The 23,694-nt window shown below is 58.1% G+C and overlaps 1 protein-coding gene across 1 annotated transcript; it reads left to right on the top strand.

Moving 5' to 3' along the window:
* Positions 1-7,448: 7,448 nt before the first annotated feature.
* Positions 7,449-23,375, top strand: LOC141972565 (uncharacterized). The gene is made up of 12 exons (XM_074930459.1): positions 7,449-7,971; positions 9,142-9,534; positions 10,002-10,379; positions 11,543-11,655; positions 11,976-12,423; positions 12,469-12,557; positions 13,118-13,622; positions 13,714-13,862; positions 16,676-17,183; positions 18,160-18,397; positions 21,848-22,120; positions 23,015-23,375. The coding sequence occupies exons 1-12, from the start codon at positions 7,452-7,454 to the stop codon at positions 23,373-23,375; spliced, it is 3,975 nt and encodes a 1,324-aa protein (XP_074786560.1). The 5' UTR covers positions 7,449-7,451.
* The last annotated feature ends 319 nt before the right edge of the window (positions 23,376-23,694 follow it).

The raw sequence follows: 23,694 nt of genomic DNA, 5'->3' as shown, positions 1-23,694 counted from the left end.
TTCTCCTTTCCCTGACTAGCAAGGCCCGAGCTCTGCGGTGCCGGCGTCCCCGCTTGCGTGCCTCTGCCCGGGCGTCACTGCGGGGATCCCTCGAGTCGTGAGGTGACGGGAATAAATTTGCTCTTTGCGTTTCATCCGTGGTTTTGTGGTCGTTCCTGCGGCCTGCTTGAGCCGACTCGCACGGGTTTCTTACGGGAATGTCAGTCTGAATGTAACACACACACCCCCGCCAGAGAGACCTCAAACTCAAGGATGGAGATTTAAGATTTAAGATTTAAGATTTACTCAAGGTACAAGATTTCAGAGAAATTCACAAAACCCCCGTAGATGTCCATCCTGTGGCACCTACCCCCTCCACGCTGTTGTCTCCAGTACCTAGAAACAGCGGGTATTTTGCAGTGCTAGACTGAAAAGGTGATTTCTTTTGCATCCCTCTGGAAGAGGAAAGCCCAAAGATCTTCACCTCTGAATGGGAAATTCCCACTGCCGTTAGGAAAGTACAACTCTGCTGGACTGTGCTGCCCCAGGGGTTCAATAATAACCTGACTGGACCCTTTTTGCAAATGTACTTGCCAAAGAATTGGAAGAAAGGCAAGGTAAGACTCCCTCTATCACTCTGTTGCAGTATGTGGTACTTTTGGCAACCAGAACTGAACAGGACTGCCACAGCTGACTTGCTCAGTTTCCTGGGGCTAGCTGGATTTCATGTCTCCCAGAAAAAGGCCCAGACAACTCAGACTACAGTGATTTACTTCGGATTTCAACTATCAGGGTAAAAGGGAATTGGCTGCTGAGCAAAAAGAAGCTCTTTGTCAAATAGCTCCCCCACCTGTTCTAAGAAAGAACTCTGGGGGTTCCTGGGGATGGTTGGATGGCGCGGAGACCAGATTTTAACCCTATCAAGGGGCCTAGAGAAACTCTGGAATGGACACCAGAGTGCCAGAAAGAATTTGTTTCCGTCAAGACTAAATTAATAAGAACTCGTGCTCTGGGTCTGCTGGGATTAAGTCACTGGGGGTCCTGACCTGGACTCTAGGAGACTGGAAAAGGCCAGTGTCACAGAATCATCAGGGTTGGAAAAGCCACTGTAGCTCCTCCAGCCCAACCATGACCCTCACCCTGACCCTTCCCAACTCCCCCAGATCCCTCAGCGCTGGCTCAGCCCGACTCTTCAACCCCCCCAGGGATCCCGGGGACTCCCCCCTGCCCTGGGCAGCCCATTCCAACGCCCAACAGCCCCTTCTGCACAGAAATCCTTCCTCAGAGCCAGCCTGACCCTGCCCTGGGCAGCTTGAGGCCATTCCCTCGGGGCCTGGCGCTGGGGCCTTGGCTCCAGAGACTCATCCCCCCTCTCTGCCCCCTCCTGGCAGGGAGTTGCAGAGGGCCAGGAGGTCTCCCCTCAGCCTCCTCTTCTCCAGACTGAACCCCCCCAGTTCCCCCAGCCGCTCCCCAGCAGACCTGTGCTCCAGACCCTGCCCCAGCTCCGTTGCCCTTCTCTGGCCACGCTCGAGTCATTCAATGGCCTTTTTGGGGTGAGGGGCCCAACACTGAGCCCAGGAATCGAGGGGCGGCCTCCCCAGGGGGCAGATCCCTTCCCTGTCCCTGCTGGCCACGCTGGTGCTGACACAAGCCAGGATGCCATTGGCCTCCTTGGCCCCCTGGGCACCTGCTGGCTCGTTATCCATCGATTAACCCCCCAGTCCCTCTCTGGCTGGCCGCTCTCCGGCCACTCCTCCCCAGGCCTGTAGCCCTGCTGGGGGTTGTTGTGGCCCAGGGGCAGCCCCCGGCATTTGCCCTCAGTGAAACTCCTCCGGCTGGCTATACAGTAGTTTACTTCTCTAAGCAATTGGATGAAGTCAAGGATGGCCCACATGTTTGAGAGCTGTAATAACTTTGGATCTCTCCTAGCAGACCAGCCCAGTATCAGGTGGTGAAGATGATGTCATTTTAAGGATGTCTTCAACCTTGAATCCTAATTTAAAGCCGGTAGATCAGAGGGAAGAGCTAGAGCATGACTGTCCGCGTGTCATGGAGCAAGTATACTCTCACCAACCTGATCTGAAAGATGGACCATTAACTGCTCCTGAAGCTGAACTTTTTACAGATGGAAGTAGCTTCATGGTGAATGGGGAACGCAAGGCAGGTTATGCCGTGGGAACCCCACAAAAGGAAGCTGAAGCATGAGCACTGCCACCCAAGATCTCCACTCAAAAGGCTCATCAGGCCATCTGGAAGGAACACAGACTATTGGTCACTCAAGGGGCTCCTATTAAATAGGGATCAAAGATTCTAAAATTGCTGCAAGCTGTTCTAGAGCCAACAAGAGGTTGCAACTGTGCATTGCAAAGCCCGTCAGAACGGACGAAGAGAAGCGGTGAGAGAAAATCAAAAGGTTGATGAAATATCTCAAAGACTTGCAGAAACAGGATGATTGATCGGAGCTTCGATTCCTTTGAGAAAAGTTCAGTGGGAACCTCCAAAATGTTCCAAGGAAGACAAGCGACTTGCCAAACATTTAAAATGCACCAAATCAGAATGAGGTTGGAGGGTGACTAAAGATGGAGGAGTACTGAGAAATAATGAAAAAAAAACCCCAACACAAAAAACCACGCCATAGTGAATCTCAGGGGAGCAGATGCTCTGGTTGCGAGCGTTAAAAGATACGTTATAGGACAGAAATTGCAAAAATTAGTCAATATAATTGTGTGGCAGAGCCAGCAACGGGGTAAAAATAATCAAAAGAACTGGGAGAAGTTAAACGAGGTCAGACCCCTGGGGAATACCGGCAAATAAATTTTTCTGAATTACCAAACTTTAATCAAGTATCTTGAGTAGCCTGAAGCCTTCCCGTACTGTACCGACAAATCTAGAAAAGCCGTTAGGATTTGAGTCTAAGAGGTAATTCCAAGATTTGGCATCCCAGAAGGGATGTCATCAGACAACGGGCTTCATCTTCAACAGTACAACGCGTTGTTAAATTCCTACAAATTAAATATATACCTTTAGGTAGTCCAGTACATGACTTCCAACCAGGTGATAGAGTCTGTGTCTCAACCTGGAAGGATGAGCCCTTAAAATAAAGAGGGAAAAGGCCTTACCTGATGCTCCTGGTTACTGATACCGCTCTTAAAGTAGACGGGGTAGACTATTGGATACACATTCCAGAGCGAAGGAGGCTCTGAAGGAAGGTGGGTGTCTGAGGAAATCCAACCGTTGAAGCCAAATATTTCAGGACTCCAACAAACTGTAGCTGGGAATCCCTTAAGTCAGACTCGGATTTAGACTGCATTCAAGGACTGACCTCTCTGTTTCGCATGTTATTCGTGGTATGGATTTATTTTGGGAGAGATAAGCTTAAGAAATATCTAACGAGAGCAAACCAGGATTAGTTTGGGGGCTGCGGTATTGCCTAATAAATTGTGTTCACGTGCCTTTATGCCCTCACCCAGTGTACCCGGAGACGTGGCTTAGGTGGGGGTGAACAAACTGTGGGAATGGTGAGGTTTAGCAAGATGGATTTAAGTTCTCTGGGGAGTGTCAAAGGGGGAAATTGTAGCCCATGCAAATGTTTACCGCCGATCGCTGGCTCTATTGTGTAAGCCTGATGCGATCTAGGCCTCCATCTAGGCCTTGAGCTAGGCCTCCATCTAGGCCTTGCTAAGGACTTCACCACCGAGGAGAAGCTAAGAGCCTGATCAGAGGGGCACGTCCCCCCCAGAAGAAAGCCCAAGGCGGGATGATCGCCCAAGAAGCATGAAGTCAGCAAAAACCTGTGGTAAAGGGGAGAGGCAAAGGCGGTGGGGCGAGATCCAGAGCACCAACTCGATCCAAGGATGAAAACGCTTACTCCCCACCCCTGTAAGGAGCAGGGGGGGCAATTTACACAGCAAGCCCCGCTTAATTAACCGATAGCAGATGGAATGGTAACTACGGCCCAAGGAGTGTGAACTTAGGGAGGTTTTTACTGCTCGTATACCAAGATAAATAGGCTGTAGCTCCGTTGGGCAGCGTGCCAGCGCTGGGGGATCACCCCCTAGCACCCGCCCCGGAGCAACAACGGAATAAACTGATCTCTCGTCTCTGTGTGTGCCATTGGCTTTTGCACAGCAGGTAACGATCCCGGTTTGAGGGACAACGGGCCCTCCTGCTCCCAGCAGGCCTGCAGCAGCCTGGGCCCTGCAGGAGCTGCCAGCCCCTGCCTGTGCCCTGCCTGTAGGGAAGAAGTAGGGAAGGAGATGGAGGTGCAAGTGCACAGGTACCAACGGCCCTGTCTGTGTCTCTGTGTGTTTCTCCTTTCTTCCTCCTCATGCTTGTCTTCCATCCCTCTACTTCCTCAGCCAACACAACTCCCCTAACTCGACCCTTCCTTCATTCTTGATCTTCCTCTATTCTTCCCACTTCTGCACCCTGGACCAGCATCGAACCTTGCTCACCACTTTCACCCCCCAAAAACTCCCCACACCCCTGGAGATGGGGCAGGTCGGGATGGGGCAGGGTTGGGCTCTTGGCTGCTCCCACCTGCTGTGGGTGAACCTGTTAGGAGGAAAAAAAGAGAAAACACGTGGCTGGAGGTAAAAATAGTTCCACAGCAGAAGGCAGGAGGAAACAGGAGGAGGACAACACTTGGTACTGCCCATGGGGAGATGGATGCCCACGCAGTTCCTGACCAAAATCTGCCCAACACCCACCACAAGCTCCCTCCTCTCCATTTTATAACTGGAGTTATAAATAGTCATGGAATTAACCACCCACTAAGGACTCACCATTGTGGACAGCAAACCTATGCCTCCTGAGGTGATAACTCTGCTGGAAGCTCTTCCCACAGTAGGAGCAGACGTACAGTCTCTCTCCTGTGTGGCTGCGCTGGTGTTTGATGAGGTCTGAGCTAAAGGAGAAGTATTTCCCGCATGTTGTACAAAGAAAGGGCTTCTTCTTGGTGTATGTCCTCCGGTGACACAGGAGTCTCACACTCTCCATGAAGCTCTTCCCACAATCCCGGCACTTGAAAGGCCTCTCTCCAGTGTGGATGCGTTGGTGACGTCTCAGGTTACTCCCAAAGGTGAAGATCTTCCCACAGTCCACACACCTGTACTCCTTCTGTCTGAAACTACTCTGTGGTTGGGTTGTGGCTTCTTGAGGGTCTTCACCGTACGTCCCTTTGAAAGAGCATTTTCGGGGTTCCCCCGTTCCGCGGCTCCCTTGCGTATCCCGGGGCTGCTGTTGGCCATCGTGCTCCACGGCCACCGCGGGGCTCTGGGGCTCCTCTTGGGGCCCTTGCAGCATCCCCCTCTGCTCTGCCCTGGGCTGGCACTGCTCCTCCTTCTGCTCGGCTGTCCCAGCGCCTGGGGGGGACCAAAGGGGCTCAGCTGGGGGCTCTTAAGGCACATGAAGAGCACCCACCTCCTGCATGGCTCTGCCTGCTCGGCTCCCTCCCTTCCCTTCTCCTCCTCCTCACACCCCCAGGGCCTTGCCCATTAGCACCGTGTTGGGCTTTGAGCACCGAGGGCAACTGAGCCCCACCCAGATGCTCCATCACCCCTTCCCCCCCAGAGATGGGGAGGAAAAATTAAGCCAAACAGCAGGGGGGATCCAGACAAGGATGCATGGGGGGGACGACTCCCCCATTATGGCCTTGAGCAACAGAGAGACTCAATCGGGGAGGAAGAAAGAACAGCAATGGCATTTGAACCCCCCACCCCCCGATGTACCAATCCGGCAGAGCAGGACAGTGAGAAATACAACCACATCTCCAAAGCCCTTCCCCCCAGCCCTCCTGCCCGGGCTCAGCTTTGCTCCCCATTTCTCTCCCTGCTCCCCCCCCGGCGCAGGGGGCAGGGATGGGGCTTGGGGTCACTCCATCACCCCTTGTCTCTGCCGCCCCTTCCTCCTCAGGGGGAGGACTCCTCACACTCCTCCCCTGCTCCGCCCTGGGCTCCCTCCCACGGGAGACAGTCCTCCACGATCTTCCTCCCACCTGGGTCCCTTCCAGGGGCTGGGGGGGGGCATCCCTTCCTCTGGGTCCCTCCATTGGTGCAGGGGAGTCTCTGTTCTGTCACACTTCCCCCCCTCTTTCCTGTCCCTGCTTTTTGCAGAGGTATTTCCCTCCTCCTTTTCCCATATTCCCCTTCTTAAAAACGTTAGCCACAGGCGCGGTGGCCCGTCGCTAATTGGCTCAGCGTGGTCAGGGGCGGGTCCAACTTGGAGCCGGGGGAGCTTCGAGCAGTTTCTCCCAGGAGCCCCCCTTGTAGCCCCCTCCCCTGCTACCAACCCTCACCACACACAAACCTAGAAGCACCCTGAATGTGGTCCCCCCCAAGCATTGCATTGGGTGTGGGGTACTGGTACGGGCCTGAGCGACCTTCTCACGGCCCCCCCGCAGCGTGCTGCCGCCTCTCAGGGTGCTCATCAGCCCCTGCACCCACCCGGCTGCACCCTGTTGTGCTGGTTTGTGTGTGGAGGGGCTGGGAGAGGGGAAAGGGGCTACAGGGCCTCCTGGCAGAATCTGCTCAGAGCTCCTCTGCCTCCAAGTCAGAAACGGCACTGGCCAAGGCCGAGCCAATTAGCGACTGCGGCCGCGCCTCTGGGATAACTTCAGAAGGGGAACCTGGGAGGAGAAGAAAGAGGAGGGCGGACGAAAATACCTCTGCAACCAGCGAGGGTGAGGAAGGACGACCCGAGGCGGGAGGTGCCCTGAGCAGAGAGTGCCCTGCACCCGTGGAGCCCCACGGGGGAGCAGATGCCCCCCCAGAGCCCCTGGGAGGGACCCAGGTGGGAGGAAGATCGTGGAGGACTGTCTCCCGTGGGAGGGAGCCCAGGGCGGAGCAGGGGAGGAGTGTGAGGAGTCCTCCCCCTGAGAAGGAAGGGGCGGCAGAGACAAGGGGTGATGGAGTGACCCCAAGCCCCATCCCTGCCCCCTGCGCCGGGGGAGGGGCAGGGAGAGAAATGGGGAGCAAAGCTGAGCCCGGGCAGGAGGGCTGGGGGGAAGGGCTTTGGAGATGTGGTTGTATTTCTCACTGTCCTGCTCTGCCGGATTGGTACATCGGGGGGTGGGGGGTTCAAATGCCATTGCTGTTCTTTCTTCCTCCCCGATGGAGTCTCTCTGTTTCTCGAGGCCATAATGGGGGAGTCGTTCCCCCCACGCATCCTTGTCTGGATCCCCCCCTGCCGTTGGTTTATTTTTTTTCTTTCCATCCCTGTGGGGGAAGGGGTGAGGGAGGGTCTGGGTGGGGCTCAGGTGCCCTCGGGGCTCAAAGCCCAACACGGCAAGGCCATGGTAGGGATGAGGAGGAGGAGAAGGGAAAGGAGGGAGCCGAGCAGGCAGAGCCATGCAGGAGGTGGGTGCTCTTCATGTGCCTTAAGAGCCCCCAGCTGAGCCCCTTTGGTCCCCCCCAGGCGCTGGGACAGCCGAGCAGAAGGAGGAGCAGTGCCAGCCCAGGGCAGAGCAGAGGGGGATGCTGCAAGGGCCCCAAGAGGAGCCCCAGAGCCCCGCGGTGGCCGTGGAGCACGATGGCCAACAGCAGCCCCGGGATACGCAAGGGAGCCACGGAACAAGAGCACGACGAAAGCGCTCTTTCAAAGGGACGTACGCTGAAGACCCACAAGAAGCCAGAACCCAACCACGGGGCAGCTCCAGAGGGAAGGAGTACAAGTGTAAGGACTGTGGGAAGGTCTTTGCCTGCGGGAGCAACCTGACCCGTCACCGACGGATCCACACGGGAGAGAGGCCCTTCAAGTGCCTGGATTGTGGGAAGAGCTTCACGGAGAGTGGGAGACTTCTGTGTCACCAGAGGACACACACCAAGGAGAAGCCCTTTGTCTGTGCCACCTGTGGCAGATGCTTCACCTGGCGCTCAAACCTCATTGCTCACCAACGCATGCACACGGAAGAGAGACCGTACGTCTGCTCCCACTGCGGATTGACCTTCCGGCAGAGTGACCAGCTCACGAAGCATCAGCAAACCCTCCACCATGGTGAGTCCTGGGTGAGGCTAATCAGGTCCTGCTCAGAAATAAAATGGAGATGATGCGCAGGGGTTTGAGAGATATTAGTCAGGAACTGGCTGGGCATCCATGCTCCCATGAGAAGTGGTAAGTGATGGCCTCCTGCGGCCTCCTCCTGCCTCCTCCTGTCTTCTACTGTGAAACTATTTTTACCTCCACCCACAGGTTTTCTCTTTTTTCCTCTTCTTTTCCCCTTCCTGGTTTCACGCACAGTGAGTGGAAGCAACCAACAGCCCCAACCCTGCCCCATCTACATCCCGAGCCGTACTGAGGGTTGGGTTGGGGTTTGAGGGGGTGTGAATGTGGGGACCAAGGGTGGGCACTGTCCAGATTGGGGGACGAGGCGTGGAGAAGTAAAGATCGAGGAACAGGAGGGATGGAGGACGAGCAGGGGCAGGCAGAGGACAGAAACACACATAGAGCCATGGGCATCTGAGCACTGGCACCCCATCTGCTTGAACACTTCTGCACACAGGGGGGAGGGAAATACCTCTGCAAACAGTGAGGGTGAGGAAGGACGAGGAAGGACAGCAGGAGGGGGGAGATGCTCTGAGCAGAGAGTGCCCTGCACCCGTGGAGCCCCACAGGGGAGCAGATGCCCCCCCAGAGCCCCTGGGAGGGACCCAGGTGGGAGGAAGATCGTGGAGGACTGTCTCCCGTGGGAGGGAGCCCAGGGCGGAGCAGGGGAGGAGTGTGAGGAGTCCTCCCCCTGAGGAGGAAGGGTTCACTAATGGGGGATCTTCCAGCCACCAGTAGCGGGTGGAAGCTCTACCACAGCTTTGCAGCTGCTGAGGATGCAGCACTGGAGGGGGGACTGTGCGTACGGAGGAGGCGATGAGCAGGGGAAGGGGTCAGGGGCAGGAAAGGGGGGGACCCCCAAGGAAAGGCTGTAAAAGGGGCTGCAGCGCAGTACAAGGGGGTCTTGTGTGCCTTGGCCATCGCCGTTGGTCCTGTCGTCGTTATTCAATCTCTGTCTGAGCTCTTTGTGGCCCCAGCGCTGGCTCCTGGGGGGACTGGTGTGAGCGGGTCTGGGGTCATCTGCAGGAGTGGGGCTGGGGGTGTCGGGCCCCTGCTCTGTGGTTCGGGGTGATACGTGAGGGAGTAAAACACCCAGAGAACCCCAACAATGCTCTTTCAAAGGAATGTACGGTGAAGAACTTCAGGAAGGTGCAAGCCAACCTCCAAGTAGCTCCAGGGAGAAGGAGTACAAGTGCGAGGACTGTGGGAAGGTCTTCACCAGCAGGAGACACCTGAACCGACACCAACGGATCCACACGGGAGAGAAGCCCTACAAGTGCCAGGATTGTGGGAAGAGTTTCACACTGAGCGGGTACCTCCTGAGTCACCAGAGGACACACACCAAGGAGAAGCCGTATCTCTGCACCACGTGTGGGAAACGCTTCTCCTGGCGCTCGTACCTCAACGCCCACCGACTGATCCACACGGGAGAGAGACCCTACCCCTGCTCACACTGCGAGATGACTTTCCGTCAAAGTAATGACCTCAGGAAGCATCAGAGGGTGGTCCACCGTGGTGAGTCCGAGGGGGGGGGCTTAACCCCATATCACAGTTTGCTCAGCAACAAAATGGAGAGGTGGGATTTTGGGTACGGGGACCTGCCAGCTTTTTGTGGTGAACTGGCTGGGCATCCATCACGCCATGGGCAGGGGTGAGTGATGGCCTCCTCTGGCCTCCTGAATTATATTTACTTCCACCCACAGGTTTTGTTACATTTCTCCTTCCCGGGTTCCCACACAGTGGGTGGGAGCAGCCAACAGCCCAACCCTGCCCCATCCTGACCTGCTCCATCTCCATTCCCGGCCCTCTCGGGGTGTGTGGGAAGTTCGAGGTAGGGAGGAAAGTGGGGACCAAGGGTGGGTGCTGGTGCAGGGTGAAAAAAGAGTAGGTATAGTGGTAGGGGAGAGATGGAAGAGGAAGAGAAAGGAGAAAGTACCATGATAACCGCAAAAAATGGTCTTTCTTCATGACATGTGCTGAAGACCTTCAAGAATTCAGAACCCAGGCACAGAGTAGCTCCAGAGAGAAGATTTACGAGTGCGAGGACTGTGGGAAGATCTTCACCTGTGGGAGCAACCTGAGACGTCACCAACGCATCCACACTGGAGAGAGGCCTTTCAAGTGCCGGGATTGTGGGAAGAGCTTCAGGGAAAGTGGGAGACTTCTGCGTCACTGGAGGACACACACCAAGGAGAAGCCCTTTCTCTGCACCACGTGCGGGAAACGCTTCTCCTGGCGCTCGTACCTCATCAAACACCAACGCACCCACACGGGAGAGAGACCGTACGCCTGCTCCCACTGCGGGAAGAACTTCCGGCGGCGTTATCACCTCAGAAGGCATCAGTTAGCCGTCCACAATGGTGAGTTCTCAGGTGGGACTTAAATCCCGATCGTTTTGTGCTCAGCATTAAAAAAGTGAGGAGAGGGTTTGGTGGTGGACGTTGGTCAGATTTTGTTCATGAACTGGTTGGGCATCCATGTCCCCACGGGGGGGGGGTGTGTGAATGATGGTCTCCTCTGGCCTCCTTGTGAACTATGTAAACCTCCACTCATAGGTTTTCTTACTTTTCCTCTTCTTTTCCCCTTCCCGGGTTCACCCCCAGAGGGTGGGAGCAGCCAAGAGCCCAACCCTGCCCCATCCCGACCTGCCCCATCTCCATCCTCAGCACTCCAAGGTTGTGGGGGGAGTTTTGGAGGGGTGTAATTAGGGACCAAGTGTGGGCGCTGGTCCAGGATGAAGAAGGGGGAGGGATGGAGGGGGAATAACCATGAAGTAGGAGGAGGAACAGAAAAGGAACTCATGCAAGAAGAGGGGACACAAACAAAAACACAGACACAGAGCCATGAGCACTCCTGCACTTGTACTCCCATCTCCTTGCACACCTGAACACTGCAGGCAGGGGACAGGCAGGGACAGGCAGGGGACCTGCTGCCACCTCTCGGGGTGCTCAGCACCCCCTGCCCGGGGCTCAGCACCCACCCGGCTGCACCCTGTTGTGCTGGTTTGTGTGTGGAGGGGCTGGGAGCGGCGGAGGGGGGACAGGGGGGGCTCCTGCGAGAAGATGCTCAAAGCTCCCGCGGCTCCAGGTCGGACCCGCCCCTGGCCAAGGCCGAGCCGATTGGCGACGGTGGCCGCGTCCCTGGGATAAGGTGTTTAGAAGGGGGAAATCTGAGAGGAGATGTTGCAACCTGGAGTGGGAGTCCAGAGAGTCATAAATGGTCAGCAATCCCTTCAGCTTAAATTAAGGTGAAACAAGAGCAGACAACCCCTGAAAATGTTTTACTTGCAGTAGAAAGAGATTAAACTGAGAAAAGGATAGTAAGAAATGCAGTCTTTTATAAATCTGTAAGAAGGAAAAGAAAGTAAATAAAAGAAAAAGGAAGGAGATAAAGAGTCTGGATCACGCCTCCAGGTTCCAGTGTGGTCTCAGGTCCTGTAGTCTGGGGGAGTGGTGCACCAAAACCCTCTTCCAATTGACTCGATGGTCACAATCCCCCCCTGCCGCCGCTACTTCTCCTTCAGTTTCCACAGTCTGGAAGTTCGTGGAGGACTGTATCCCATGGCAGGGAGCCCATGGCCAAGAAGGGGACCAGTGCGAGTACTCTACACACTGTGGGGGAAGGGGGAGAGGGAGGGTCTGGGGGGGCTCAGGTGCCCTCGGGGCTCAAAGCACAACATGGAGCTAATGGGCAAGGCCATGGGGGTGTGAGGAGGAGGAGGAGGAGAAGGGAAGGGAGGGAGCCGAGCAGGCAGAGCCATGCAGGAGGTGGCTGCTCTTCATGTGCCTTAAGAGCCCCCAGCTGAGCCCCTTTGGTCCCCCCCAGGCGCTGGGACAGCCGAGCAGAAGGAGGAGCAGTGCCAGCCCAGGGCAGAGCAGAGGGGGATGCTGCAAGGGCCCCAAGAGGAGCCCCAGAGCCCCGCGGTGGCCGTGGAGCACGATGGCCAACAGCAGCCCCGGGATACGCAAGGGAGCCGCGGAACGGGGGAACCCCGAAAATGCTCTTTCAAAGGGACGTGTGGTGAAGACACTGAAGAAGATCCAACCCAACCACCGAGTAGCACCACAGGGAAGGAGTACAAGTGTGAGGTCTGTGGGAAGGTCTTCACCTGTGGGAGCAACCTGAGCCGTCACCGATGGATCCACACGGGAGAGAAGCCCTACAAGTGCATGGACTGTGGGAAGAGCTTCACACTGAGCTGGTACCTCTTGTGTCACCAGAGGACACACACCAAGGAGAAGCCGTATCTCTGCACCACGTGTGGGAAACGCTTCTCCTTTAGCTCAAACCTCGTTGTCCACCAGCGCATCCACACAGGAGAGAGACCGTACGTCTGCTCGCACTGTGCGATGACCTTCCGGCAGAGAGATCACCTCAGGAGGCATCAGCAAGCCCTTCACAATGGTGAGTCCCTGGATGGGGCTTAATCCCTTATCGTGTTGTACTCAGCAATAAAATGGAGAGGAGGGGGTTTGGGGGTTGGGTTGGCCAGAGTTTGGTCAGGAACTGTCTGGGCATCCATCTCCCCATGGGTGGAGGTGAGTGATGGCATCCTCCAGCCTCCTCCTGCCACTTCTTGTAAAAATTTTAACCTCGACCCACAGGGGTTCTCATTTTTCTTCCTCCTCCCCCCACAGTGGGGGGCAGCAACCAACAGCCCAACGCTGCCCCATCGTGACCTGACCCATCCCCATCCCTGCACCTCCGGCGGGTGGAGGGAGTTTCGGTGGAGGGGTTAAAGTGGGAACTAGGGGTGGGTGCTGGTCAAGATTGAAGAAGCGGGAGGGATGAGGGAGGAGTAAGGATGAAGGATGGGAATGGATGGAAGAGGAGTGTGAGCAGGAACAGGGGACACACGCCACAACCCCCCTCAAGCATTTCCAGGCTCAACAGCGCTATAAAGGCTCCAGGAGCTGGTAGCACCATACTGGGAGGGGTACTGGTCTGGGCAGGAGCTCCTGAGGAGGTGGGTGCTCTTCATGTGCCTTAAGAGCCCCCAGCTGAGCCCCTTTGGTCCCCCCCAGGCGCTGGGACAGCCGAGCAGAAGGAGGAGCAGTGCCAGCCCAGGGCAGAGCAGAGGGGGATGCTGCAAGGGCCCCAAGAGGAGCCCCAGAGCCCCGCGGTGGCCGTGGAGCACGATGGCCAACAGCAGCCCCGGGATACACAAGGGAGCCACGGAATGAGGAGACTCAGAAAACGCTCGTTCAAAGGGACGTGTGGCAAAGATACTCAAAAAGCCACAACCCAACCACAGAGCAGCTCCAGAGAGAAGGAGTACAAGTGTGAGCAATGTGGGAAGGTCTTTGCCTGGGGGAGCAACCTGAACCGTCATCGACGGACCCACACTGGGGAGAAGCCGTTCAAGTGCCAGGATTGTGGGAAGAGCTTGAAGGAAAGTGGGCGACTGCTCCACCAGTGCAAGACACACACAGAGGAGAAGCCCTTTCTCTGTACCACATGTGGGAAACGTTTCTCCTGGCGCTCGTACCTCATTAAACACCAACGCATCCACACAGGAGAAAGACCATATGTGTGCTCTCACTGTGGGAAGAAATTCCAGCAGAGTTGCCACCTCTGGAGGCATCAACAAGCCCTCCATAACGGTGAGTCCTCAATGGTTTAGCATGAGATGTCGCAGGCCCTGGGGGAGCTGTGGGTGGCGATGGCTGAGTGCAATGGATTTCTCTCCTGCAGGCACCGAGCCCCCAGCTGGAGCCAGGACAAGCACCCCCGGTGCTGGAGGAGGAGTTGGAGAGCAAGGAGGAGCAGACACCGCCGGGACAAGGGGAGGGCGTGAAGAACACCCACCCAGCCACCAGCAAGCCGGTGGCCCGCGCCACGCGGGGGACCTCTAACTGCCCCGAGGGTGGGAAGATCTTCCGCGGGAGTAACAGCAGGAGACGTCACCAGAGAAATCACCCGGGAGAACGACCCCACAAGGGCCCAGATGGCGGGAAGACCTGCAAGGACTTCTCCAGCCTCATCTCCCAGCACAGGGCCCAGAAGGGAGAGAGACCGTACAAGTGCCTGGAGGGTGGGGAGAGCTTCACCCTTCCTGAGCAGCTCCCACCTCGCCACGCACGACTGTCTCCCCGCACAGGAGAGCTCCCACCCGTGCCTGTTCTGCGGGCAGTCATTCAGCGTGGGCACCGGGTGTCTTGTCCACCAGAGGCCCCCTTGGAGGAGGTGCCCGTGGGCCAGGGAGCTTCTCTGGGGGCGATGGGCCCCCAAATCAGGGGCCTGTGGCCTCCCTGGGTAGGGACTTCCAGCCCTCTGGTCTCGTCCCATGAGCCGGGCGATGCTGGAGGGGAACTTGAGAGATGTCTGGGGGTGCTAATGCCCCAGCAAGGTGTGTGTGGGGGTGAGGGGCTGCGTGAGCCTCTCTCTGATCTAAACCTGAGTGCCTGCACAGGGGAGTAAGTTTAAAGGAGATTTGCCAGCAGGTGCCTCGGGTACATGGACAACGTGGCTCTTCCTTCACCCAGCGCGTGGGACCATCCCGCCCCAGAGCCCCAGCACCTCCCTGGGGACTCGTGGGTGCGGGCAGAGGCGATGTTTAAGAACCGCTGCCTGCCTGGGAACCCAGGGAGCTCCCCTGAGCCCAGAGGGAGTGTAAAGGCTCGTTAGTCCGCGAGGGCGTTAACAAGAGCCAGCGCCGAGCAAAGTGCTGGACAGTCTCGGTACGACGTGCTGGGGGTGTTGGTTGTGCGGCACAAGCTGTGACCCCCGTGTGGTGTTTCTCTCCGTTTGCTCTCAGGATGTTTCTCTCTCCCTGCTCATCTCTCCCTTCGTTAAAAGCGTGTACTGTTAATTATTGCCGATTACAAGCTCTGAGGATGAACTTCAATGGTGGCGCTCACCAAGGCCGAGGCTTTTATGGTTCCCGGTGGGATACAGCGATCCCGGACTCTGATGGTGGAGGGATGAGCCGCTCTCACCCAGGGCTCCTCGGGGACTATTTTAACATGAGGATGAAGACATTAGTGATGGCGTTAACTGCAGAAAAATGCCTCGGGTAGTTTGGAGGAAGGAAAAGTCATTCCAGGTCCCTGCAGTCAAAATGGAGGTATGGGATGCTCCTGTCCTTAGGTAGGTGCACGCAGACGTAGATGGATACACACAGACCCAGGGGGTGTGTCCGTCCCCTACAGGAAATCAAAGAAATACCTCTTTTTTTTTTTTAAGTTTCTATGAAATAAATTGGATTTTGCTCCCACCGGGTTTCAGAGTTGTGTCCCGTTTGCTGCAGCGTGGAGAGATTTGGGGGTGCGCAGGAGATGGGGAGGGGGGACGCAAGCAGGCGGCTGAGGGGACCCGACCCCAGAGCTATTCCTGGCCCGAGGGCGTCCTGCTTCTCCGAGCCTCCTCCAGCCTCTCTGCCCTCGGGGGCAGGATGTTCCCCTCCCCTCCCTTCTCTCCCCCCTCCAGGGCAGAGTCGTTAGCCAGACATCCCTTGGTTATGCAAAGCCGGGGTGACCCCCCCCTTACCCCCGGGTCCCTTCTCTTGTCCCAACACTCTTCCAGCCGCGCCTGACCCTGGCATTGGTCTATTCCCGAGCTGGGAACGAGCAGAGCAGAGAATTTCCTGAAGACATCCCAGCCCTGGTGCTGCCGGGGGGTGAGGTTTGGGGGGGTGAATGTGGGAAGAAGGGCGGGGGCTGGTCTGGGGTGCAAAAGAGGAGGGTGGGGGCTGGGGAGGACAAAGGCAGGGGAGGGCGAGGGGTCGGATGGGCAGACGTGTGCCCCCACCCGCATCTCCTTCCACCCCTGTGCACAGCCGGGTCATCCTGGGCCGGGGGGTGTATCCTGCCCGCACACCCCCCCTTCCCTGCAGGGATTTCCCTGAGGGATGGAGAATCCGCATCCCGGCGCCCCCAGGGGACCTGCTGCCGCCTCTCGGGGTGCTCAGCACCCCCTGCCCGGGGCTCAGCACCCACCCGGCTGCACCCTGTTGTGCTGGTTTGTGTGTGGAGGGACTGGGAGCGGCGGAGGGGGGACAGGGGGGGCGCCTGGAGTTGATGCTCAAAGCTCCCCCCGGGCACATGTTGGACCCAGCTCTGGTCAAAGCCGAGCTAATTGCCGGCAGCGGCCTTGCCCCTAAAATAAGGGATTGAAACAGGCGAGGTTGGGAGGAGGAGGAGGCGAAAAAGGAGATTAGGAGGGAAATACCTCTGCCGACAGTGAGGGAGAGGAAGGAGGGCAGGACCCCGCAGGTGCTCTGAGCAGAGAGTGCCCTGCACCCGTGGAGCCCCACGGGGGAGCAGATGCCCCCCCAGAGCCCCTGGGAGGGACCCAGGTGGGAGGAAGATCGTGGAGGACTGTCTCCCGTGGGAGGGAGCCCAGGGCGGAGCAGGGGAGGAGTGTGAGGAGTCCTCCCCCTGAGGAGGAAGGGGCGAGGGAGGGTCTGGGGGGAGCTCAGTTGCCCTGGGGGCTCACTGCAAACACAGTGCCAACAGGCAAGGCCCTGGGGGTGTGAGGAGGAGGAGAAGGGAAGGGAGGGAGCCGAGCAGGCAGAGCCATGCAGGAGGTGGGTGCTCTTCATGTGCCTTAAGAGCCCCCAGCTGAGCCCCTTTGGTCCCCCCCAGGCGCTGGGACAGCCGAGCAGAAGGAGGAGCAGTGCCAGCCCAGGGCAGAGCAGAGGGGGATGCTGCAAGGGCCCCAAGAGGAGCCCCAGAGCCCCGCGGTGGCCGTGGAGCACGATGGCCAACAGCAGCCCCGGGATACGCAAGGGAGCCGCGGAACGAGGAGACCCCGAAAATGCTCTTTCAAAGGGACGTACGCTGAAGACCCTCAGGAGGCCACAACCCAACCACAGAGCAGCTCCAGAGAGAAGCAGCACAAGTGTGAGCACTGTGGGAAGGTCTTCACGTCTGGGAGCAACCTAATCTATCACCTACGGACCCACACAGGAGAGAAGCCCTACAAGTGCTGGGATTGTGGGAGAGGCTTCACACGGCGAGAAAACCTGCAGTGTCACCAGAGGACACACACCAAGGAGAAGCCCTTTCCCTGCCCCACGTGTGGGAAACGCTTCTCCCGTAAGTCCGAGGTCACCATCCACCATCGCATCCACACGGGAGAGAGACCGTTCCCCTGCTCCCACTGCGGGAAGAGATTCCGGGTAAAGTCTCATCTCAGGAAGCATCAGCGATCCATCCACAATGGTGAGTGCTCAGGAGAGGCTTAACCCTGTATCGAGTCTTGCTCAGCAATAAAATGGAGTGGAGGGTGTTGGAGGGTGGGGGTTTCCAGATTTTGGTCAGGACCTGGCTGGGCATCCATCTCCCCATGGGTGGGGTCAGTGAGGGCCTTTGCACTTTTCCTGTCTATCTGTCCCCTCCTATTGAACTGGTTTTCCCTCCACCCACAGCTTTTCTCACTTTTCCTCTTCTTTTCCCCTTCCCGGGTTCACCCCCAGAGGGTGGGAGCAGCCAAGAGCCCAACCCTGCCCCATCCCGACCTGCCCCATCTCCATCACCAGGCATCACAGGGGAGGGGGAGTTTAGCGGGGGTCAACGTGGGGGGCAATGGTGGGCACTGGTCCACGGTGAAGAAGAGGAAGAGTTGGGGCGGAGGAGGAGCAGGAAGAGGAAGGATGAGGGAGAAAGAGGTGGATTGGTAGGAGGGGGCACACACACACACACACACACGCACACAGAGCCCCCGTGTCTTTACACACACACCAATGGCACAAGGGCTCCAGCATCTGGCAGCACCGTACTGGGTGATACTGGTCTGGGTGGGAGCTGCTCGAGGAGGTGGGTGCTCTTCATGTGCCTTAAGAGCCCCCAGCTGAGCCCCTTTGGTCCCCCCCAGGCGCTGGGACAGCCGAGCAGAAGGAGGAGCAGTGCCAGCCCAGGGCAGAGCAGAGGGGGATGCTGCAAGGGCCCCAAGAGGAGCCCCAGAGCCCCGCGGTGGCCGTGGAGCACGATGGCCAACAGCAGCCCCGGGATACGCAAGGGAGCCACGGTAAAACAGAACCCCAGAAATGCTCTTTCAAAGCGACGTGTGGTGAAGACCCTCCAAAAGACACAAGCCAACCACGTAGTATCTCCAGTGAGAAACAGCACAAGTGTGAGCACTGTGGAAAGATCCTCACCTCTGGGAGCAACCTGATCTGTCACCGACGGTCCCACACAGGAGAGAAGCCCTACAAGTGCTGGGATTGTGGGAGAGGCTTCACAGTGAGAGGAAACCTCCAGCGTCACCAGAGGACACACACCAAGGAGAAGCCCTTTCCCTGCCCCACGTGTGGGAAACGCTTCTCCCGTAAGTCCGAGGCCACCATCCACCATCGCATCCACACGGGAGAGAGACCGTTCCCCTGCTCCCACTGCGGGAAGAGATTCCGGGCAAAGTCTCATCTCAGGAAGCATCAGCGATCCATCCACAATGGTGAGTCCTCAGTGGAGGCTTAACCCTGTATCGAGTCTTGCTCAGCAATAAAATGGAGAGGAGGGGGTTGGAGGGTGGGGGTTTCCAGGTTTTGGTCAGGACCTGGCTGGGCATCCATCTCCCCATGGGTGGGGTCAGTGAGGGCCTTTGCACTTTTCCTGTCTATCTGTCCCCTCCTATTGAACTGGTTTTACCTCCACCCACAGCTTTTCTCACTTTTCCTCTTCTTTTCACCTTCCTGGGTTCACCCCCAGAGGGTGGGAGCAGCCAAGAGCCCAACCCTGCCCCATCCCGACCTGCCCCATCTCCATCACCAGCCATCGCAGGACGGGGGGGGAGTTTTGGGTTAGTGAAAGTGGGGAGCAATGGTGGGCTCTGGTCCACGGTGGAGAAGAGGGAGAATTGGGGGTGGAGGATGACCAGGAAGAGGAAGGATGAGGGAGAAAGAGGCGGATTGGTAGGAGGGGACACACACACACACGCTCACAGAACCCCCGTGTCTTTACACACTCACACCAATGGCACAAGGGCTCCAGCAACTGACAGCACCATACTGGGTGATACTGGTCTGGGCGGGAGGAGGTGGCTGCTCTTCATGTGCCTTAAGAGCCCCCAGCTGAGCCCCTTTGGTCCCCCCCAGGCGCTGGGACAGCCGAGCAGAAGGAGGAGCAGTGCCAGCCCAGGGCAGAGCAGAGGGGGATGCTGCAAGGGCCCCAAGAGGAGCCCCAGAGCCCCGCGGTGGCCGTGGAGCACGATGGCCAACAGCAGCCCCGGGATACGCAAGGGAGCCGCGGAACGGGGGAACCCCGAAAATGCTCTTTCAAAGGGACGTACGGTGAGGGCACTCAGGAAGCCACAACCCAAACACGGAGTGTACCCAGAAAGGAGAATTTCAATTGTGAGCACTGTGGGAAGGTGCTTGCGTCAAGAAGAAGCCTGTCCTATCACCTAAGGACACACAAGTCAGGAGTCATCAGGCAGCCCTCCACAATGGGGAGTCCTCGCGGGGGGGGGGTTTAGCGTGAAATGTCGCAGGCCCTGGGGGAGCTGTGGGTGGCGATGGCTGAGTGCAATGGATTTCTCTCCTGCAGGCACCGAGCCCCCAGCTGGAGCCAGGACAAGCACCCCCGGTGCTGGAGGAGGAGTTGGAGAGCAAGGAGGAGCAGACACCGCCGGGACAAGGGGAGGGCGTGAAGAACACCCACCCAGCCACCAGCAAGCCGGTGGCCCGCGCCACGCGGGGGACCTCTAACTGCCCCGAGGGTGGGAAGATCTTCCGCGGGAGTAACAGCAGGAGACGTCACCAAAGAAATCACCCGGGAGAACGACCCCACAAGGGCCCAGATGGCGGGAAGACCTGCAAGGACTTCTCCAGCCTCATCTCCCAGCACAGGGCCCAGAAGGGAGAGAGACCGTACAAGTGCCTGGAGGGTGGGGAGAGCTTCACCCTTCCTGAGCAGCTCCCACCTCGCCACGCACGACTGTCTCCCCGCACAGGAGAGCTCCCACCCGTGCCTGTTCTGCGGGCAGTCATTCAGCGTGGGCACCGGGTGTCTTGTCCACCAGAGGCCCCCTTGGAGGAGGTGCCCGTGGGCAGTGCAGGAAATTACGGCAAAAATTCTTGGCGGAAGCAAAAATCCATGCAGGTCCCTGCAGTCAAAATGGAGGTATGGGATGCTCCTGTCCTTAGGTGGGTGCACGCAGACGTAGATGGATACACACAGACCCAGGGGGTGAGTCCGTCCCCTACAGGAAATCGGAGGCCCGGTTTTGTTTGGGTTTTTTTTTAAGTTTCTATCAAATAAATTGGATTTTGCTCCCACTGGGTTTCAGAGTTGTGTCCTGTTTGTTGCAGAGTGGAGAGATTTGGGGGTGCACAGGAGATGGGGAGGGGGGACGCAAGCAGGCGGCTGAGGGGACCCGACCCCAGAGCTATTCCTAGCCCGAGGGCGTCCTGCTTCTCCGAGCCTCCTCCAGCCTCTCTGCCCTCGGGGGCAGGATGTTCCCCTCCCCTCCCTTCTCTCCCCCCTCCAGGGCAGAGTCGTTAGCCAGACATCCCTTGGTTATGCAAAGCCGGGGTGACCCCCCCCTTACCCCCGGGTCCCTTCTCTTGTCCCAACACTCTTCCAGCCGCGCCTGACCCTGGCATTGGTCTATTCCCGAGCTGGGAACGAGCAGAGCAGAGAATTTCCTGAAGACATCCCAGCCCTGGTGCTGCCGGGGGGTGAGGTTTGGGGGGGTGAATGTGGGAAGAAGGGCGGGGGCTGGTCTGGGGTGCAAAAGAGGAGGGTGGGGGCTGGGGAGGACAAAGGCAGGGGAGGGCGAGGGGTCGGATGGGCAGACGTGTGCCCCCACCCGCATCTCCTTCCACCCCTGTGCACAGCCGGGTCATCCTGGGCCGGGGGGTGTATCCTGCCCGCACAGCCCCCCCTTCCCTGCAGGGATTTCCCTGAGGGATGGAGAATCCGCATCCCGGCGCCCCCAGGGGACCTGCTGCCGCCTCTCGGGGTGCTCAGCACCCCCTGCCCGGGGCTCAGCACCCACCCGGCTGCACCCTGTTGTGCTGGTTTGTGTGTGGAGGGGCTGGGAGCGGCGGAGGGGGGACAGGGGGGGGCGCCTGGAGTTGATGCTCAAAGCTCTCCCCGGGCACATGTTGGACGCAGCTCTGGTCAAAGCCGAGCTAATTGCCGGCAGCGGCCTTGCCCCTAAAATGAGGGAATGAAACAGGCGAAGTTGGGAGGAGGAGGAGGCAAAAAAGGAGGAGATTAGGAGGGAAATACCTCTGCCGACATTGAGGGAGAGGAAGGAGGGCAGGATCCCGCAGGTGCTCTGAGCAGAGAGTGCCCTGCACCCGTGGAGCCCCACGGGGGAGCAGATGCCCCCCCAGAGCCCCTGGGAGGGACCCAGGTGGGAGGAAGATCGTGGAGGACTGTCTCCCGTGGGAGGGAGCCCAGGGCGGAGCAGGGGAGGAGTGTGAGGAGTCCTCCTCAATGGGCAAGGCCCTGGAGGTCTGAGGAGGAGGAGAAGGGAAGGGAGGGAGCCGAGCAGGCAGAGCCATGCAGGAGGTGGGTGCTCTTCATGTGCCTTAAGAGCCCCCAGCTGAGCCCCTTTGGTCCCCCCCAGGCGCTGGGACAGCCGAGCAGAAGGAGGAGCAGTGCCAGCCCAGGGCAGAGCAGAGGGGGATGCTGCAAGGGCCCCAAGAGGAGCCCCAGAGCCCCGCGGTGGCCGTGGAGCACGATGGCCAACAGCAGCCCCAGGATACGCAAGGGAGCCGCGGAACGAGGGAACCCCGAAAATGCTCTTTCAAAGGGACGTACGGTGAAGACCCTCAAGAAGACACAACCCAGCCACAGATCAGCTCCAGAGAGAAGCAGCACAAGTGTGAGCACTGTACGAAGGTCTTCACGTCTGGTAGCAACCTGATTTATCACCTACGGACCCACACAGGAGAGAAGCCCTACAAGTGCTGGGATTGTGGGAGAAGCTTCGCACAGAGAGGAAACCTCCAGCGTCACCAGAGGACACACACCAAGGAGAAGCCCTTTCCCTGCCCCACTTGTGGGAAACGCTTCTCCCGTAAGTCCGAGGTCACCATCCACCATCGCATCCACACGGGAGAGAGACCGTTCCCCTGCTCCCACTGCGGGAAGAGATTCCGGGTAAAGTCTCATCTCAGGAAGCATCAGCGATCCATCCACAATGGTGAGTCCTCAGGAGAGGCTTAACCCTGTATCGAGTCTTGCTCAGCAATAAAATGGAGAGGAGGGGGTTGGAGGGTGGGGGTTTCCAGGTTTTGGTCAGGACCTGGCTGGGCATCCATCTCCCCATGGGTGGGGTCAGTGAGGGCCTTTGCACTTTTCCTGTCTATCTGTCCCCTCCTATTGAACTGGTTTTACCTCCACCCACAGCTTTTCTCACTTTTCCTCTTCTTTTCCCCTTCCAGGGTTCACCCCCAGAGGGTGGGAGCAGCCAAGAGCCCAACCCTGCCCCATCCCGACCTGCCCCATCGCCATCACCAGCCATCGCAGGGGTGGGGGGAGTTTTGGGGGGGTGAACGTGGGGAGCAATGGTGGGCACTGGTCCACGGTGGAGAAGAGGGAGAGTTGTGGTGGAGGAGGAGGAGCAGGAAGAGGAAGGATGAGGGAAAAGAGGCGTATTTGTAGAAGGGGACACACACACACACACACACACACACACAGCTATGGGTAACTCTGCACGGGCACCCCCATCTCCTCACAGGCTGGTGCACACACAAACACAGCCCCCACACCTGCATGTGCACACCCATGTGTGCACACACACACACACACACACACAGAGTCCCCGTGTCTTTACACACACACCGATGGCACAAGGGCTGCAGCAGCTGGTGGCACTGTACTGGGTGATACTGGTCTGAGTGGGAGCTGCTGGAGGAGGTGGGTGCTCTTCATGTGCCTTAAGAGCCCCCAGCTGAGCCCCTTTGGTCCCCCCCAGGCGCTGGGACAGCCGAGCAGAAGGAGGAGCAGTGCCAGCCCAGGGCAGAGCAGAGGGGGATGCTGCAAGGGTCGAGTGGTGAAGACCCTCCAGAAGAGACAACCCAAAAATGGAGTAACTACAGAGGGAAACAGCACAAGTGTGAGCACTGTGGGAAGGTCTTCACGTCTGGGAGCAACCTGATCTGTCACCGACGGACACACACGGGAGATAAGCCCTACAAGTGCTGGGATTGTGGGAGGGTCTTCACAGCAAGAGGAAACCTCCAGCGTCACCAGAGGACACACACCAAGGAGAAGCCCTTTCCCTGTGCCACATGTGGGAAACGCTTCTCCCGTAAGTCCGAGGTCACAATCCACCATCGCATCCACACAGGAGAGAGACCGTTCCCCTGCTCCCACTGCGGGAAGAGATTCCGGGCAATGTCATATCTCAGGAGCCATCAGGAATCTGTCCACAATGGTGAGTCCTCCGTAGAGGCTTAACCCTGTATCGAGTCTTGCTCAGCAATAAAATGGAGAGGAGGGGGTTGGAGGGTGGGGGTTTCCAGATTTTGGTCAGGACCTGGCTGGGCATCCATCTCCCCATGGGTGGGGTCAGTGAGGGCCTTTGCACTTTTCCTGTCTATCTGTCCCCTCCTATTGAACTGGTTTTCCCTCCACCCACAGCTTTTCTCACTTTTCCTCTTCTTTTCACCTTCCCGGGTTCACCCCTAGAGGGTGGGAGCAGCCAAGAGCCCGACCCTGCCCCATCACAACCTGCCCCATCTCCATCCCCGGCCATTGCAGGGTAGGGGCAATTTTG

The sequence above is a fragment of the Athene noctua genome, chromosome 34 (genome assembly GCF_965140245.1).
Source record: "Athene noctua chromosome 34, bAthNoc1.hap1.1, whole genome shotgun sequence".
NCBI classification, from domain to species: Eukaryota; Metazoa; Chordata; class Aves; order Strigiformes; family Strigidae; genus Athene; species Athene noctua.
The sequence above is the reverse complement of the archived record's forward strand: the minus strand, read 5'-3'. Positions and strand labels throughout refer to the sequence as shown.